Source organism: Balaenoptera musculus, chromosome 21, assembly GCF_009873245.2.
Source record: "Balaenoptera musculus isolate JJ_BM4_2016_0621 chromosome 21, mBalMus1.pri.v3, whole genome shotgun sequence".
NCBI classification, from domain to species: domain Eukaryota; kingdom Metazoa; phylum Chordata; class Mammalia; order Artiodactyla; family Balaenopteridae; genus Balaenoptera; species Balaenoptera musculus.
Window position 1 is genome coordinate 5,326,266 of NC_045805.1, and position 15,201 is coordinate 5,341,466.

General features: G+C 37.0%; 1 protein-coding gene across 1 annotated transcript in view; it reads left to right on the forward strand.

The window, feature by feature from the left end:
* VEGFC (vascular endothelial growth factor C) overlaps window positions 1-15,201 on the forward strand; it is a 98,202-nt gene that overhangs the window by 63,593 nt on the left and 19,408 nt on the right. The window contains exons 2-4 of the mRNA XM_036838813.1: window positions 730-943; window positions 2,390-2,580; window positions 14,776-14,927. Coding sequence (XP_036694708.1) covers window positions 730-943; window positions 2,390-2,580; window positions 14,776-14,927 — 557 coding nt within the window. The remainder of the gene's footprint in view (window positions 1-729; window positions 944-2,389; window positions 2,581-14,775; window positions 14,928-15,201) is intronic.

A 15,201-nucleotide genomic window follows, 5' to 3' on the forward strand; every position in this document is an offset into this window, starting at 1 on the left:
GATCAGGTTTTTTGGAAATACTGGAAGGTTCTGCCAAAATCTAACCCTTACTGTGATTCTGTGATTGAAATCCCATTCTTCATGTGATTATTTATTCTAAGATAGTTTCCATAAACTGAGATTCCTAATTTCATGCATCCTGCTTACTTGTATTGATGCTGATAACTAAAAATGAAACGAAGCGTTAGAGTGGATTTTGGTTTAATTTTATTTATGTTGGAAGGTAACAGAAGCTTGAATAACTTCTTTAACTTACACACTAGCCAATTTGGTAAAGCAACTATAAATAAAACAGGCTACTTCAGAAATTATTTTAAAAATTATGTCTCAAAATTTTCTGTCCTAAAAACTAAGTATGTATTTTACATTTTAATTGTGGTATTTAATTTCATTTCAATTGTGGTATTGATTCAAATTAAAAGATGAATGTAATTTTACCAAGAATTGTTAATTTGGGGAAAATTAATAATATTTTAATAGAAATTTAGCATATATAACATATATAAATATATATAATTTATATATATATAACAAGCCTAAAGGTTTTCTAATGCATATATTACATATGTGTGTGTATATATATATATATATATATATATATATATATATATATTTGTATAGATAGATAGATGGACAGATAGATATAAAGCAAGGCTAAGGTTTTCTAGTGCATCTGTTTCCAAATCCCTTAATCTGACAGGTAACCGATCTTGCATGCTTCTTTGACAGGCTTATGCAGGCAAAGATCTGGAGGAGCAGTTGCGGTCGGTGTCCAGTGTAGACGAACTCATGACTGTGCTCTACCCCGAATACTGGAAAATGTACAAGTGTCAGTTAAGGAAAGGTGGCTGGCAACACAGTAAAGAACAGGCCAACGCCAATACGAGAACAGAAGGGACTCTAAAATTTGCTGCAGCGCACTATAATGCAGAGATCTTAAAAAGTAAGTATGGGAAAGAAAATATATAATAAGCTTCATATATCAACCCAGTGAAAATTGTCTATCTTGTCCTTTAATTTCAGCATTTGTAATACCACTGAATACCTTTAGGGCCAAAAGTAAATAAAACAACAGAAACTAAGGAATTATTTTCAAAATACAGAATTTTATGATTTCACTGTGAGTGGTTAAGATGATTTCTTGAAAAATAAAGACAGGGAGGTGCGTGCATATCAACACACTGTAATTTTTTTTTTAACTGAGGTGATGTCCCATCAGAAAAAATTTTAAAACATACAGATAAATTTTACACACTATACCAGTTTAATCACTTAAACATTCTGCATCATAAAAATAGTTGCACATAAATTTTCTTTAGCTTTGGATATAGAAATGTTTAATTTCTAAATCATCCAAAATCACCTTATCAACTGCTACTTGTTTCTGTGTTGCTTCATAGGGAACTTGCTTGAGAGCTGGACTTTGGTAAAAGTCACAAAAGATTATGATGTTGCACAAAATGCCATAGCATAAATAGGTGGACACTTTTAAAACGTTAACTCCTTCCTGTTGTTGGATATTAACTGCTGTAAAGGTTTGAGATTGCAAATTATTTTGAGAACAAAAGCAAACAAGCAAAATGGTTTTATGGTTGAATAACCAGTAGTTTATATCTTTTTTTCCCCAAAACTTTATTTTAGGGGAAATAGGGGGAAAATAAACTAGAACATTTAAGAAGTACATCATTTTTAATTCAGTCTTTAAAGAGTCAGCAGTGTTATAGGTAAAGCACTGACTCATTGGGAACAGAATTCCAAGAGAGAGCATGAAAGGACTAGGAGATTTTGACTTTCCTGAAAAAGCTTAAGTTCAGGATGCATATCCCAGTTGCTGGAAAATACCCTCTCATTTCAAGTACCTATCACCAGGACATTACCGAGGTTACCAGATCGCCTGCCTGAAAATGAGTTTTGAATTGAATCCAAAACCAAAGCCGTCATCTCATTTACATCTCAGTTTAAAAAAGGAAAATTAAACACGTTGTTTATGTTTGCTCTGAGACGTCAAAAATGCTACGTATGATAGCAAATGAGCACGAGTCTCTCTCTGCGGGTTTTATAAACATCTGTATATTAAATGTGCATTTTCTTAAGTAAAGAAAACCAAACATAAGGGCCGTAGAATCAATATTCTATTGTCATTTTGAGAAAGCGTCTAGATGTTAGTTGGTTTTTTTTCTTTTAGAGAATACCTTTAGCTGCTCTGTTAAAGATTATATCCTCTTCCAATTCACGGGGCGATGCAGGATCCCATCAACTATTCCTCCAAAGTTATGCATCGTACTTAACTCTTCACTCTGAAATCAAGCGTGAGTGGCTTCCACCTGCTGTGGGTGTCTCGGCCTTGGCGGCTTCTGTGCGACTCACAGCCTTCCCTGTGACCCGACAGGTATCGATACCGAGTGGAGGAAGACCCAGTGCGTGCCGCGGGAGGTGTGCGTGGATGTGGGGAAGGAGTTCGGGGCAGCGACAAACACCTTCTTCAAGCCTCCGTGCGTGTCCGTCTACAGATGCGGCGGCTGCTGCAACAGCGAGGGCCAGCGGTGCACGAACACCAGCGCCAGCTACCTCAGCAAGGCGGTAGGCCGGGCTCTGCGCGAGCCCTGCACCCGGGCGCCGTCCTCCCTGCGGCCTTCAGAGGGCCTCAGTCCCGCCCACAGTTACTTGTCTGGTCCCTGGGGAACGAAGTTAACGTCCCAGTAGTTGGTGCTTTCCGTGGTAGACCATCACCGAAAGAGTAATTGATGCTTCGTGAACTCTTTACAGAGTGGCATCCAAGAAAGCCACGTTTTAAAGGTCAAATAGAAATGCTCACGCCAGTAGCGTATTCTGCAGAAAGTCATATTCATTTAAAAAAGATATTAAGATTTAAAAAAATGATGCTGTTTTTATATTCAAGCCAAACTCTATCAAAGGGATGGCGGCCTTCTGAGTCTCTTGAAAAAACACGCCATCTTTTTCAAAGTGAGAGAAAATAAACATGAGGGATTTTGGAATTAAAATAAATTTTTTGGAATACCTTTAATTGTGTATATTTTAAAATAATTCAGTTCAGCAGTATGATATGTGTCCCAGACAATATTGTTTATTATTATGGTGCTTGACTTAAATGAAATATAAATTTGGTTGATTTTTTCAAGAGGTCCAGATATACCTGTTGGGTTTTCCAAAGAACAAAGGACTGTACGTCTTTTAAAATTGGGATGACATGGAACACACTCAAAAGATAGATTTTTGAAGAATCGTTTTATCAAGTAAAACAAAATGCATCTATTAAGAGCTCATTATCTATCATTTCAGAATTGCCTTATTGGATTTAGTTGGTGGATGAAATTTTATTTGCGAAGCGCTTATGTTGTACAGATCTGGATGACGACCATTGTAGTGCTGGGACTTTGTTGCGGTTGTCGTTCACTTCTGGAAATTCCTGCTTTTTTATAGTTCATTTATTTACTTCGCAAAGATAAGTTACCAGTTGACAAGGTCCAAAGCTATTTTTCATGCCTGATTTCCTCCACAAATTCTTCTATGGTGCCTTGTTAATATAGAGAAAGTGTTTTAAGGTGCATCTTTTAAAAATGTCTCATGCTTTTTAGAGTCATATTAATTAAAGATTACTTTCATATTGAAATTAAATAGTTCAAAATACGTCTTCCTGAGATACAGATGCCCAATGTTTGGTATAAAGGTCCTCAGCCAGGACTTTTCTCCCCAACACCAGACTCACCCCAAACAACAACAGCACCATAAAAAACACCTGGTCTTCTAGTTTTCCCTCTTTCATTGCTTGACTTCATCTCTATTTGGAGAGAAGGAAATCGTCGTTGACGTCTCCTTCTCTTGTCACAAAACCCAACTGTCACCGAATCAGATATTTTATCCCCTGAGTGTCTTGAATCCCCGTGCCTAGCACCATCACTGTCGGCCAAGACACTTTTGATGCTGTTTCCGACTTATGAAGTAACATCCTCTCTGCTCTCCCTGCTCCCACGCTTCCCCCGTCCCCGCTTCCTAATCTATCCTCTAAACTGTTCCCAAGCATGAGATTTTTAAACACACAAGTCTGATGTTGTCAGCCTCCAGTCGTCGCTCATTGCGCCTAGAATAATATACCAAAATCTTTATCACAGCCCCTGCCTTCCTCTGCAGCATCCTGTAGCATAACTCTCCCTGGACCTAACTTGTTGTGCTTCCAGTGCTCCAGCTTCCTTCAGTTCCTGGGAACCCGTTTCCCCCTCTGCCCCAGAGCCTTTGCACACACCTCTGAGCCATCCTGGCCTTCTAGCCTCCTCCCCGCTGAGGTACCGGTTCCTCAGATCTCAACTCGGGCATCACGTGGCTCAAGGAAGTCCCGGGGGAGATTTTTCTGACCTCCTGGGTTACACTCAGTAATTCTTGTAAATGCTTTTTAGTTTCCAGTACTTTTCTTTCATTTTTAAAATTCTTTTCTTTTTCTTTTTTAAATTTTTATCGGAGTAGAGTGGCTTTACAATGTTGTGTTAATTTCTGCTGTACAGCAAAGTGAATCGGCTATACGCATACATATATCCCCTCTTTCTTGGATTTCCTTCCCATTTAGGTCACCACAGAGCACTGAGTAGAGTTCCCTGTGCTATACAGTAGGTTCTCCTTAGTTATCTATTTTATACATAGTAGTGTGTATATGTCAATCCCAATCTCCCAGTTCATCCCCCCCACTTCCCTCCTTGGTATCCATAAGTCTGTTCTCTACATCTGTGTCTCTAGCCAATACTTTTCTTTCAAAGCAGTAACTATAGCTTATAATCATATCGTTTATAATCATATAGTCATTATTATTTGAGTAATGTTTATCACCTCCATAAAGGCAAAAAGAGGTCTGTTTCATGCACTGATCACCCAGCTGCCTACCACAGAGGTAGTGCACACCCCCTTAAAGGATCCCATGAAAACTGTGGACCCTCTCACCAGAAAAAAAGTGAAAATATAGACACATAAACAGCATTTCCCCCTACAGTTTCAGGGAGTTCTCTGACCCTTAACCCTTAAGTGTTGAACCAAGTTTTAAAACAATTTCTTAATGATTAATAATAATAAAATAGTTGATTAACTCACCTGTGTAATTTTTAAATGAACTGATTCTTTTACCAAACAAAAGTATATGCTAAAAATTATAGCTCGGCCTTTTAAAAATGTCTGTTTCTTTAACAAATGGAAGAGAAAATTCTCCCTTTTTTCCATTCATAGTTAATATGAGCAAAAGTCAACATTCTATTCCTCTTACTATCGGCTCACTAAATACATGTTTACTTTACACCTGTGCCAAATAGGAGTCCCTGAGGTAAAATCTGAACTTGGAAAATAGAGAATCAGTACATTGTTCGTAAGCAAAATGCATAACTTTAGTCTTCAATTAACCATTATGTAGTGGTTTTTCTGTGACCACTGCATACTTATCCTCTACATTGGTCTAATTAGGTCTCATATTCACCTAACTGGTATCAGAGTGAAAGTATTTATGTAAGGACAAGTACGTATGTCCAACAGCATACAAACTGCTCGGTCAAGCGGGAGGCCTTAGAGAGGTTTAGACTTTAGAAATTCTAAGTCTTCAGGGCTAAAAAGAGCATTTAGTGCTAAGTTTAACTGCTATGTATAGGTATAGAATTTGACCCAGTAGCCTCAGTACTTAAACATCAAGTATGATACCGTTTTCCTATAAGAAAATTAAGTCTGCTTTAGATCATATGGAATCAGTTCTTGCTGTATTTAATCTTCTTTCACCTCCAAGCTTCATAGAATTTAGGATTACTTTTATAATACATTTATGATGTTGCTATGATTCATTTTACCTGCTTCCTCCCAATTATCTGATCATATGAAAAAAAAAAATCGGGATTTGCCTATGCCATTTTTGAAGTCTGTCTGGTTTCTTGTTGGTTTATGTTTTCACATTTTGTTTGGATTTTTTCGATAGACTTGATACTTGCGATAATCACAATTCTTATAAATTCTGATCTGCATAGCAGTGGCTTTAAAATGTGTAACAACGGAGTAGTTTTCATTTTAGCATTTCAAGTTTTTAAAGATGTGCAGAATTTTGGAGTTAAAAGTTTGAAGTCAGTTGGGAAGGAAGTCCTTAGTCTTCCGAGTTCCGCTCCGGACACCCTCCTCTGACTCTACACACCCTCTTTCCTTACTTTCTCTTTCTGCCCTTCCTGGTGATTACTCCCAAACCTTTATCTCCAGCCCAGACCTCTCTCGTGGTTTCCGCAAAACTGACTCAGCCTCATGACTCGGCTTCCCCCAGACAGGTCACAGTCAGCCTGTGTCACGCTGGAGTTACGGCCTGTCTCCCACCTCCACCCACCCTCACAAATAAACAAAAAAGTCATGAATCTTTTTCTTTTTCCAGCGTTCTCTGTCTTAGTAAATGATGCCATTCTTTTCGTTGGTCCATCTGATTATTCCTGCTTTCACCAGAAGCCCAATCAATAATTCCTGTTAACTCTACCTTCCAAACATCTCTAGAACCCATCCGTGTCTTCATTCTGCTGACTCCACTCTGATCTGGGCCGCATCCGTCAATCACCTGGAACATGACACGTGGACCAGCCCACTAACTGATGTCCTACCTCCTTCCTACTTCCCTCCAATCCCTTTGCCGCATTATAGCAGTGAGTTTTTTCTTTTCTAAATGAGAAGTCAGATGCTGCTCGAAACTCTCCTGTAACACTGCCTGTTGAGACTGAGCCAGCACGCAGCGAGGGTGTTGGTAAGCTGGTCTTTTCTCATTGGATTGCTCAGGCTAGCGTCTCTTCTGATCGGTTGATACCAACCTTCTAAGTTGTGAAATATTTTGAATGACACTCCTCTTTAGGCGTCTTCTTTGGGTTAAATCCTTTAACATGGTTTCCTGGGCCCTCCATGATCTGGCTGCTACTTAAATCTGCAGCTTCAATTGTCTCTGCTCTTTCCCGCAAAAGCTACTTTCCACAAATACCCAAATTCCTTTACTCTTTAAATTATGTCAAAATCTCTTACCTCCAAGTCGTTCCAGTACTGCATCCTGGGTTTGAAACACCTCCTGACACATCACCACCATGTCCCCACTTATCGAGCTGATTTCTACACGTCCTTAGGCCTAGACCTAAACGTCGCCTTCACAGCATCCTGTCCTGTGCTCCGCTAGCACCCTTTATTACCCGTACAATATAGCATCATTACCTTATCTGTCTGTCAGATTATTTTATTCCCCAGGCTCTAAACCCCGTGAAAGCAAAGGCTGGGTTTGGTTATTACCATGGGGCATAATAGCGCGGTAGTTGGCACGTAGTGAACACTGGGCACTAAATAAATACTTAAATAAAAGGGAACCGATTCGGAGTCAGAGGTAGAGTTTTGAATAGGCTGGTTTTGAAGCATCTGAGTGGTATTTAGGTGGAGATACCAGAGGAAGACTGGGCATATAATTCTAGAATTCTACAGCAGTGATTGGATCTTCAGCTATAGATTTGGGAGGAAACCTCATATTGATGAGTGTGGTTTGAAGCCTTTATGTGGTTGTTACTGCTGAGAGAATTCTTGTATCAGGAGAGAGATCGGAAGCTAATACCCAGGGAAAGCCAATATTCAGTCGTTGGTATCCCGCCCATTTCTCCCTTTGATTTTGTAATATCATGCCCTTCTCCCACCCGAAGAATCCACTCAGATTTATTTTTTAAGGTAAAAGGGATAATTTGAATTTAAATTCAATTAAGCAAATATGGTGAAGCACCTACTAAGTAGTGTTTATCAAGGAGGTTTACAAACCAAGGAGAACAAGACATGAAACACCTGATGGCACTGTTTTCATTTGTCTTTGACCTTTTTACTAATTTTGCAGCTTGTAAAAGCTGGCACTCAGGTAACACTCTTTCCTGAGTTTATCTGTTTTTTTAATATTTTCAATATAGTATAAATGGGAGCATGTGATGATTGCTTTCAAACATAAAAGGAAGTTTCTTACCGATATTTTCTGAAGGGGAAAAACAAAGTGTTTTGTTACAGGAATTCCAGACACATCTTTTGGCAACAAGTCACCAGTTAGAATCACATAAACTGTAAGGACAATGTACCTTAAGTAATGTAAAACCCAAGTTTTTAGTAGAAACTTCATAGAAAACTTTTCTGGGGTTCCATGAAGGACAGGTTACCAGCATGTGTGAGGAAGCCAGCCGTGAGCTGAAAAGTAAAACCACATGCACTGAGCGTTCCAGAGTGAGCTAACCCATGACAACTGCTCCGAAGTCCTTCCCAACTAATATCTAAGTGACTTTGAAAAGTTACACAGATCGGATGTCTTCTTGACCTCTTTCCTAAGCATATGCTTTAAGTGTATTTTCTCATGAGAAATTGTATGTTTAAGACACATAACCAAAAAGTAGAAAGTGGATTTTGCAGAACGTAAATTATTTGATGGCCAAAGTAGGAGCAGAAGAAAGTCATCTGCTTTTGAGCCAAACATATGGATAAAAAGTTATTTAAATGTTGGTATTGTTGTTGAATAGTGTCACTGAAGATAGGAATGAAAGAATAACTGCCAAATCTATGGGCTTTCCTTGGACATCTTGGAGTTAGAACTGGAGAAACTGTATGTGTTCATTAGTATCAACTGAAGGAGCAGCTCAGTCTGGGCCCTAAACCTCCTTTCCTCATTCTGATGTACATGAACCACATTATTTAAAATTCTGTGTTGCTGTCTTAGAAATAGCTATTCTATGTCTGTGTTATTTTATAAAGAAATAATATGAACATATAGACTAGCAAAAGCATGCCAGATTATATTGGAGTTCAAGTGTTTCTTAAAATTGTCTTTTACTGCCAAATTCATTTAAACCTAAGTAAGTAAAATGTGCAACTCTGGAATGAAACTTAGAAGTATTATTTTGCACTGCCGACAGGCATAGTTCTTCCATTAATTAAAACAGAACACTAGCAGTCTGAAGGATTACTTTATTACATTCATATGTATTTAACAAGTGGAATGCGATTTGTTCTGAATTTTTAGCTAAGTAATATTTGGCAAGCACGGTTGTTGGAAATCAGGTTTTATCCAGATGTGGGAAAAGAACTCTATACCAATACCAGTTATCAGAAGTTAATGCATCTGTTAAACAAACCACTTTTTTCCAACTTAATGTACTGATCATGTCCACAAGTTTTATTCAATATTTCTAAAACTCCTGAATTGGGGTTTTTATTTTAATTGTAGCACTGTATGTACATTTTATTTATAAAAACATGTAAAATGAATTCAATACCAGATGTAAATCTGTTAGGACCTGCTGTCTTCCCAGACCCAATTTAAGTTCCATAGACCCTTGATAGCTGGCCATGTGCTTAATATACTCAGTGGAAAGGTTAAAATAAACCCTCAATTTTCATCTTTTCCCATGTTTAGGGATTATTTCTTTAAATGTTGTGCAGTTTTTCTGTCTGACTTTGCAGTTATTAGCCATGCTCTCCAGGGGCTACAGATGTGTCTACACTTAATTAACAGACTCAGGGTTGGAATATTTAAATTACATACGGTAGTGAAATATTATTCTCTGGAGAGAAATTGGTCATATTTTGAGATAAAAAGATGTTGTAAAGGAAGGCACTTTTTGTGTCATATTTTTATCCACTCAAACATTCTCTAGAATTTGGTACTAAACTGTAATCCAGGATCTTCTCAAAAAGGAAGTTCTACACCTTTTTCTTGCATAGCCTGCAAGAGAAGTAGAAATAGGAATTGTTGCTTTACAACTGTTGCTATGCTGGTGTAAACAACCTATTGTTTCAAAATGTGGCTTTATTTGAAGTCCATTCTTGTTGGTGGGAATGGACTGTTAAATCTTCTTATTAAAGAATTCCAGTAGATAGCAAATGGGGACCTGTCTGTTGGAAATGTTTGTCATTTCCTCTTGTTTATTACAGTTTTACTGAATACACAATCAAAAATTATTTTCAGTTTCCATCTTTGTTTAAATGCCGTCTTTATGTAAATTCTTTTGATCTTCTCCAAAACCAGCAACTCTTTTAATAGGCATATGCTGATAGTATAGCATCAGTCTCCATAGTGAATTTTATTATTATTTAGATGCTTAATTATTTACAAGCTAATACCATCTATTGTTCAAGAACAATTCACTTTATGGTATAAAACTATTATAGGAAAATCATCATGTTCAAAATATCAAGTTATAATTATCATCACCCATTAGTATTTACTAGGTGCACATATATACACAGAATTATTAGCTAAAGCTGAACATAGTACATAAATTTTGCACTCTATGAGTTTAAATTTAAAATAGAAAGTACTATTGTGCACACGTTAAAGAACAAAACAATCTGACAAGAGTATAAGGATCTTTACTGCATTAAAGTATAAAGAATCTGTTTATTGTTTCAAAGACTGATGTGTTTGGATAGACCTTAACTCTTTTGAGAGAAAATTATAGTCACTGTGTTGGTTTCGGTCTTTATATAAATGACAAGCACAGATTTCATAAGGGGGTTAAACTGCAGGTTCTTGCTTACCAACAGCATTTGTGGTAAACTATTTGCTGTGTTTAAAATTCTAACCTAGTATCATCATACATACACAGATTTTTTTTTCCTAATTCGCTCTCATTGTTAGTTTCGCTTAACTAAAACTAGGGACCAGAGTCATTGATTGATGACTGTTATCTTCAGATGACTGTTGACTTGAGATGACTGGTGACTTATAGGTTCTCAATAAATAGTTATTGAAAACTGAACAAAGAAAGATTTTAAATAAGTTAAAGAATTGTAATTTCTCTAATGAAGATTCAACTCAGTTTTAAAGAAGAGGAAAAAGAATCACCCAAACAACACTGCCATGAGATCACCACCATTATTATCCCTATTTCATAAATCATGAAATAGCAGCTAAGAGAAGTTAGATAATTTTTCCAAATCACAGAAGTAGCACAGATGCAGGACTCTAATTAATGTCTATCTCTTTTTAAGACTAAGATCTTGGTTATTCTTATATCTCTAGTAGAAAAGGGAAGTTGCCAGTTATTTGAAAAGTTTATTTATTTAGGGAAACATATGAGTTTATAATGTGATTCTAATTATTAATATTTTTCAGCTCAAAAAATGTTTACATTTTCTGAGCACATACTATCTAATTAGGAAAAAGGGCTATAGACATTCTTAGTAACATAGGGATTAAATAGAGCAATATAAAATTCACAAATTGGTCTGTAAAAAAGAAAGTGGAATTTTTATACTTATTAAAAAGAAGTAGAAACTGTATTTAATCATTTTAAATGAAAAAAGAAGTCAATCAATACTCACATTTAAAGCTAGTGCAGAAAGGAGGTGGGAAATGAGAGCGGCTCCTTTAATGTGTGACAGCAGCTGGCACTGGCACAATTACGTCTTACTGTCCACACACACAGCACAGCTCAGTAGATGTTTCTAATTCTTCTGAAGTCAACAGATGAATAAAAATCTTTTTCGCTTTAATATTGGTCAAAAGAATCTTTCTCTGGACCCTTAAATTTTTTCCACAGTGACACAGTCAATTAGAAAGTTAAGGAAACTGCCTGAAAAATCTCAGGTCAAAATTTGAGGGTGGAAGGTGTGTTTCAAAGAGAAGAAAAGGGTTTTGACTTTAATTTTCAGCCCGTTTCTTCCTTTTGATCAAATTAACTGAATTGAGCTGGCCAATTGCCTACTTGGACTCAAACAAGAGACATTTCTATGACATCAATAATTAAATATTTATTTTCCTTAATTAGAAATAATTTTTCTCTCAAACTGCACCACAGTTTTAATGCCTATGAAAAATCTTCAACTTACAGGAAAAAAACAGTTCTCTGAACAGTGATTTGTTTTTTCAGTGCCTCTTTACCTGTCCCTTTACCCTTTTAGTCAGTGTATTCACCAACACAAATCCCTCCCACCCTTTGAAAGTAGAGCGCCAGGCTTATTTTACCAGGAAGATGCGTCTTAATGTGCGTTTTACTGATCTCCGTCTCCCTAGAACATTCTTTGAAGCCCTAGTTCCTGAATACACACCTGGTGCTTTGGGGCAGGTCCTGACTGTGGACATTCTCCACCCAGGAATGGCCGAAATCTGTCCACGATCACTGATAACACTCACTGTGGTCTCTCTCCCCTTTGGAAACCATGCCAGGGTGGAAGCCGGCATGGCAGCAGTCACTGAAAGTAGGAGGGATGCGGCTGAGGTCTGGGGGTGGGAAAGCATCGTTCACTCTTCTGCAGTAGCTGTTATCTCACAGTGCCTTATCCCTCGCTACCAGGCCCTGTTCTGCCTTGTGTCACTTGAGGCGATGCCAGATCTTGCAGTGGTTATTACACGCATTCTGTAAGCAGAAACGCCCTCGTGGCCTGACCCATCTCATCCCTTTCGCTCCAGTCACATGAGGCCACCCTTCCTGTTTCTTCATTCCCACCTGCTCCTGCCCTTCGGCCCCTGCCCTGCTGCAACCCTCAGAGTCGCTCTGTTACGCAGTTTTCTCCGCTCAGTCCTTATCGCCCTTGAAGACCTTTGACCCTGTGACCACACCCACCTTCCTGAAGCTCTCCTCTCTTTTGCTTCCCCTGGCTTAACAGTTCCCCTCCTGGTTCTCCATGTCGGATCAGACTTCTTCCCAAACATATTTACTGGTTCATGTGCCTTTTTTCACCCCTTATATGTTCCTGTTGCCCAGGTTTCTAGTATTAGGCGTGTTCTGTTTTCATTCAGAATGATGTCACCAAGTAACCTCATCAATGCCCAAGACTTTAATTCCAACTTTAATACCGCTGGCCTTTAAGGGGCTCTCCTAAGCTCTAAGTACATATATCTAATTGCCAGTTAAACATAAATTCTTAGGTTTTTCTGAGCTGACCTGTACATCTTTCTATCATTTCCACTATGACAGAGTTTAATTAAGTAATTTATAAATATATAAATATGAACATTAAATAAGCAATTCTAAACCACTTTATATTTCTTCTGTGATGCTGGTTCTTAATTAGGGTCGAGAGATGTCATAAGAAGTAGAAAAACTGTAGTCTATATAGATAGTACAGAATTCTCTCTCTTAAAATAGTTATACATAGTGCAAAAGATTTCTGCCAGTGTGACATTTTACCTAATAAAAGGCTTTCATCCAAACTGCATAAACAAATGTCTTTTTAGAGAAGAAACTGGTCAAAATAATAATACTGGGATACATTGAGGCCATATGTTGAGATTACCTACATAGAATAGAAAATATTCTGGAAAGCATCTAGAATCTTGAGAATATATGCAAATAATAATAACTCACATCTACACAGCAATCAAAATACATGTCACAATCATATACGTTAGCTTACGTAATTTTTAAAACAGTCCCATGAATTAATGGGTCAAATGTTACCCTGAATTTACTGGTTGTTGAAGAAATATACAGCTTCGAGAAGTTAAATGACCTTTCCAAGTTCACATAACTTATAAGTGGGGTTGCTAATAAAGGTGCCCTGTTCTGGATGTGAGTCTGTGCCCATTCCTCCTAAGGCACTTATGCTAAGAAAGTAGCTGAAGTTTTACGTGAATATATAAGAAATACATTTCAAGTGAAGAAAATGTGCATTTATAATTTAGATATTTCTATATTTCATTCTTCAAAATTCATTTCAATGAATCTCCCTGTAGGCAAGGGAGCAAGAATGGGCAACTAATTCTATGCCCTAAATATCTGCAATGATCTTCAACTGTTGGCATGAAATTACAGCAAAGGGTGGAATCGCAAGGCTCTGGGGTGTGTTGTCTTTTTTAGCACTACACAAATGTCTGTAAAGGTACCAAACAACACACAGTTTAACTACAATTAAATTACTATGAACTGATCTTATCAAGCAGGGAATGGTCAGGATTTCACTTTCACCATTATTTCTGATCATAATTTAGATTTTAAGAATCTTTGGAATTTAAATCCTCTTAGTTTTGCTTAATCGCTAATTTATTTGTATATTCAACTTAAAACATTGTTTTTGCGGAAGGAAGAGGAAAAGCTGAAGTTCTCCACTAATAAGGCATTCAGAATGAGGTTTTAAACGAAATGTTAAGACTCTAATCCACCATCATGTATAATGTCCTACCCTATTTTACACTTATATTTGCATAATGCCTTCGTCAAAATAGCAGAAACGCTCCTTTACTAATGAATGTATTTATTTTTCTTTTAAACATAATAAATTCATAAGATATCTCAGATAAATGTAAAACTACTTTGAGGTTGAAGTTTAATTTGGAATGAAAGTCAGTTTTACATCTATGTATTTTATGTCTGTGTATTCAGTTTACATAAAATAGGACTTAACCAAACATTTCTAGGTTGTGTGACCAATAGCTTTGCTCTTACATCACAAAGATATTTATATCAGTGCCATGTTTTTAAACCCCTGGAATAATCTAGGACTCTGAAACAATCCTTTTTTCCTTGAACATGTTGGTCTGTCACATCTCTGCTCTGTAATCATTAGTTGGTTATCAAAATTCTAATATGCTTTATAATAGTGACATGAGATAAGCATATAGACTGTTTACTATTCTGATAAAGGATACTTATTAGACGCAAAACAGTTTTTACATTGTAAGCATAAAAAACTTCAGCATCCTGCATACATTATGCAGCACTACCTAATCATGAAGAGTTAATCTCACTCTTTTTGGACTCCAACATGTACCATAAAAATGCTTTATAGCATCTATATAATTTTTCTTCTCTTGTCCCTTCTTTGTAGTTGTTTGAAATTACAGTGCCTCTCTCTCAAGGCCCCAAACCAGTAACAATCAGTTTTGCCAATCACACTTCCTGCCGATGCATGTCTAAGCTGGATGTTTACAGACAAGTCCATTCAATTATTAGACGTTCCCTGCCAGCAACACTACCACAGTGAGTATGAATTAAATCTATTTTTTCTTCATCCTCTACTAATATAAAATTATTTCCAAGTAAACACAGTTGATTGAAAGAATTTTTGTGAAATTTGCGATAATATACCTCCGCATCAAATAAAAAGAAGACAAATTTAAAAGTGCACCGTGAACATAAAATTAAACTGAAACAAGAAAACCCATGTTATAGACAAAATAGCTTACAATATAAAAGAAGTATTTCTGTGGAATGACACACATGCCACCAACATTCAACATTCATGAAATCAGGT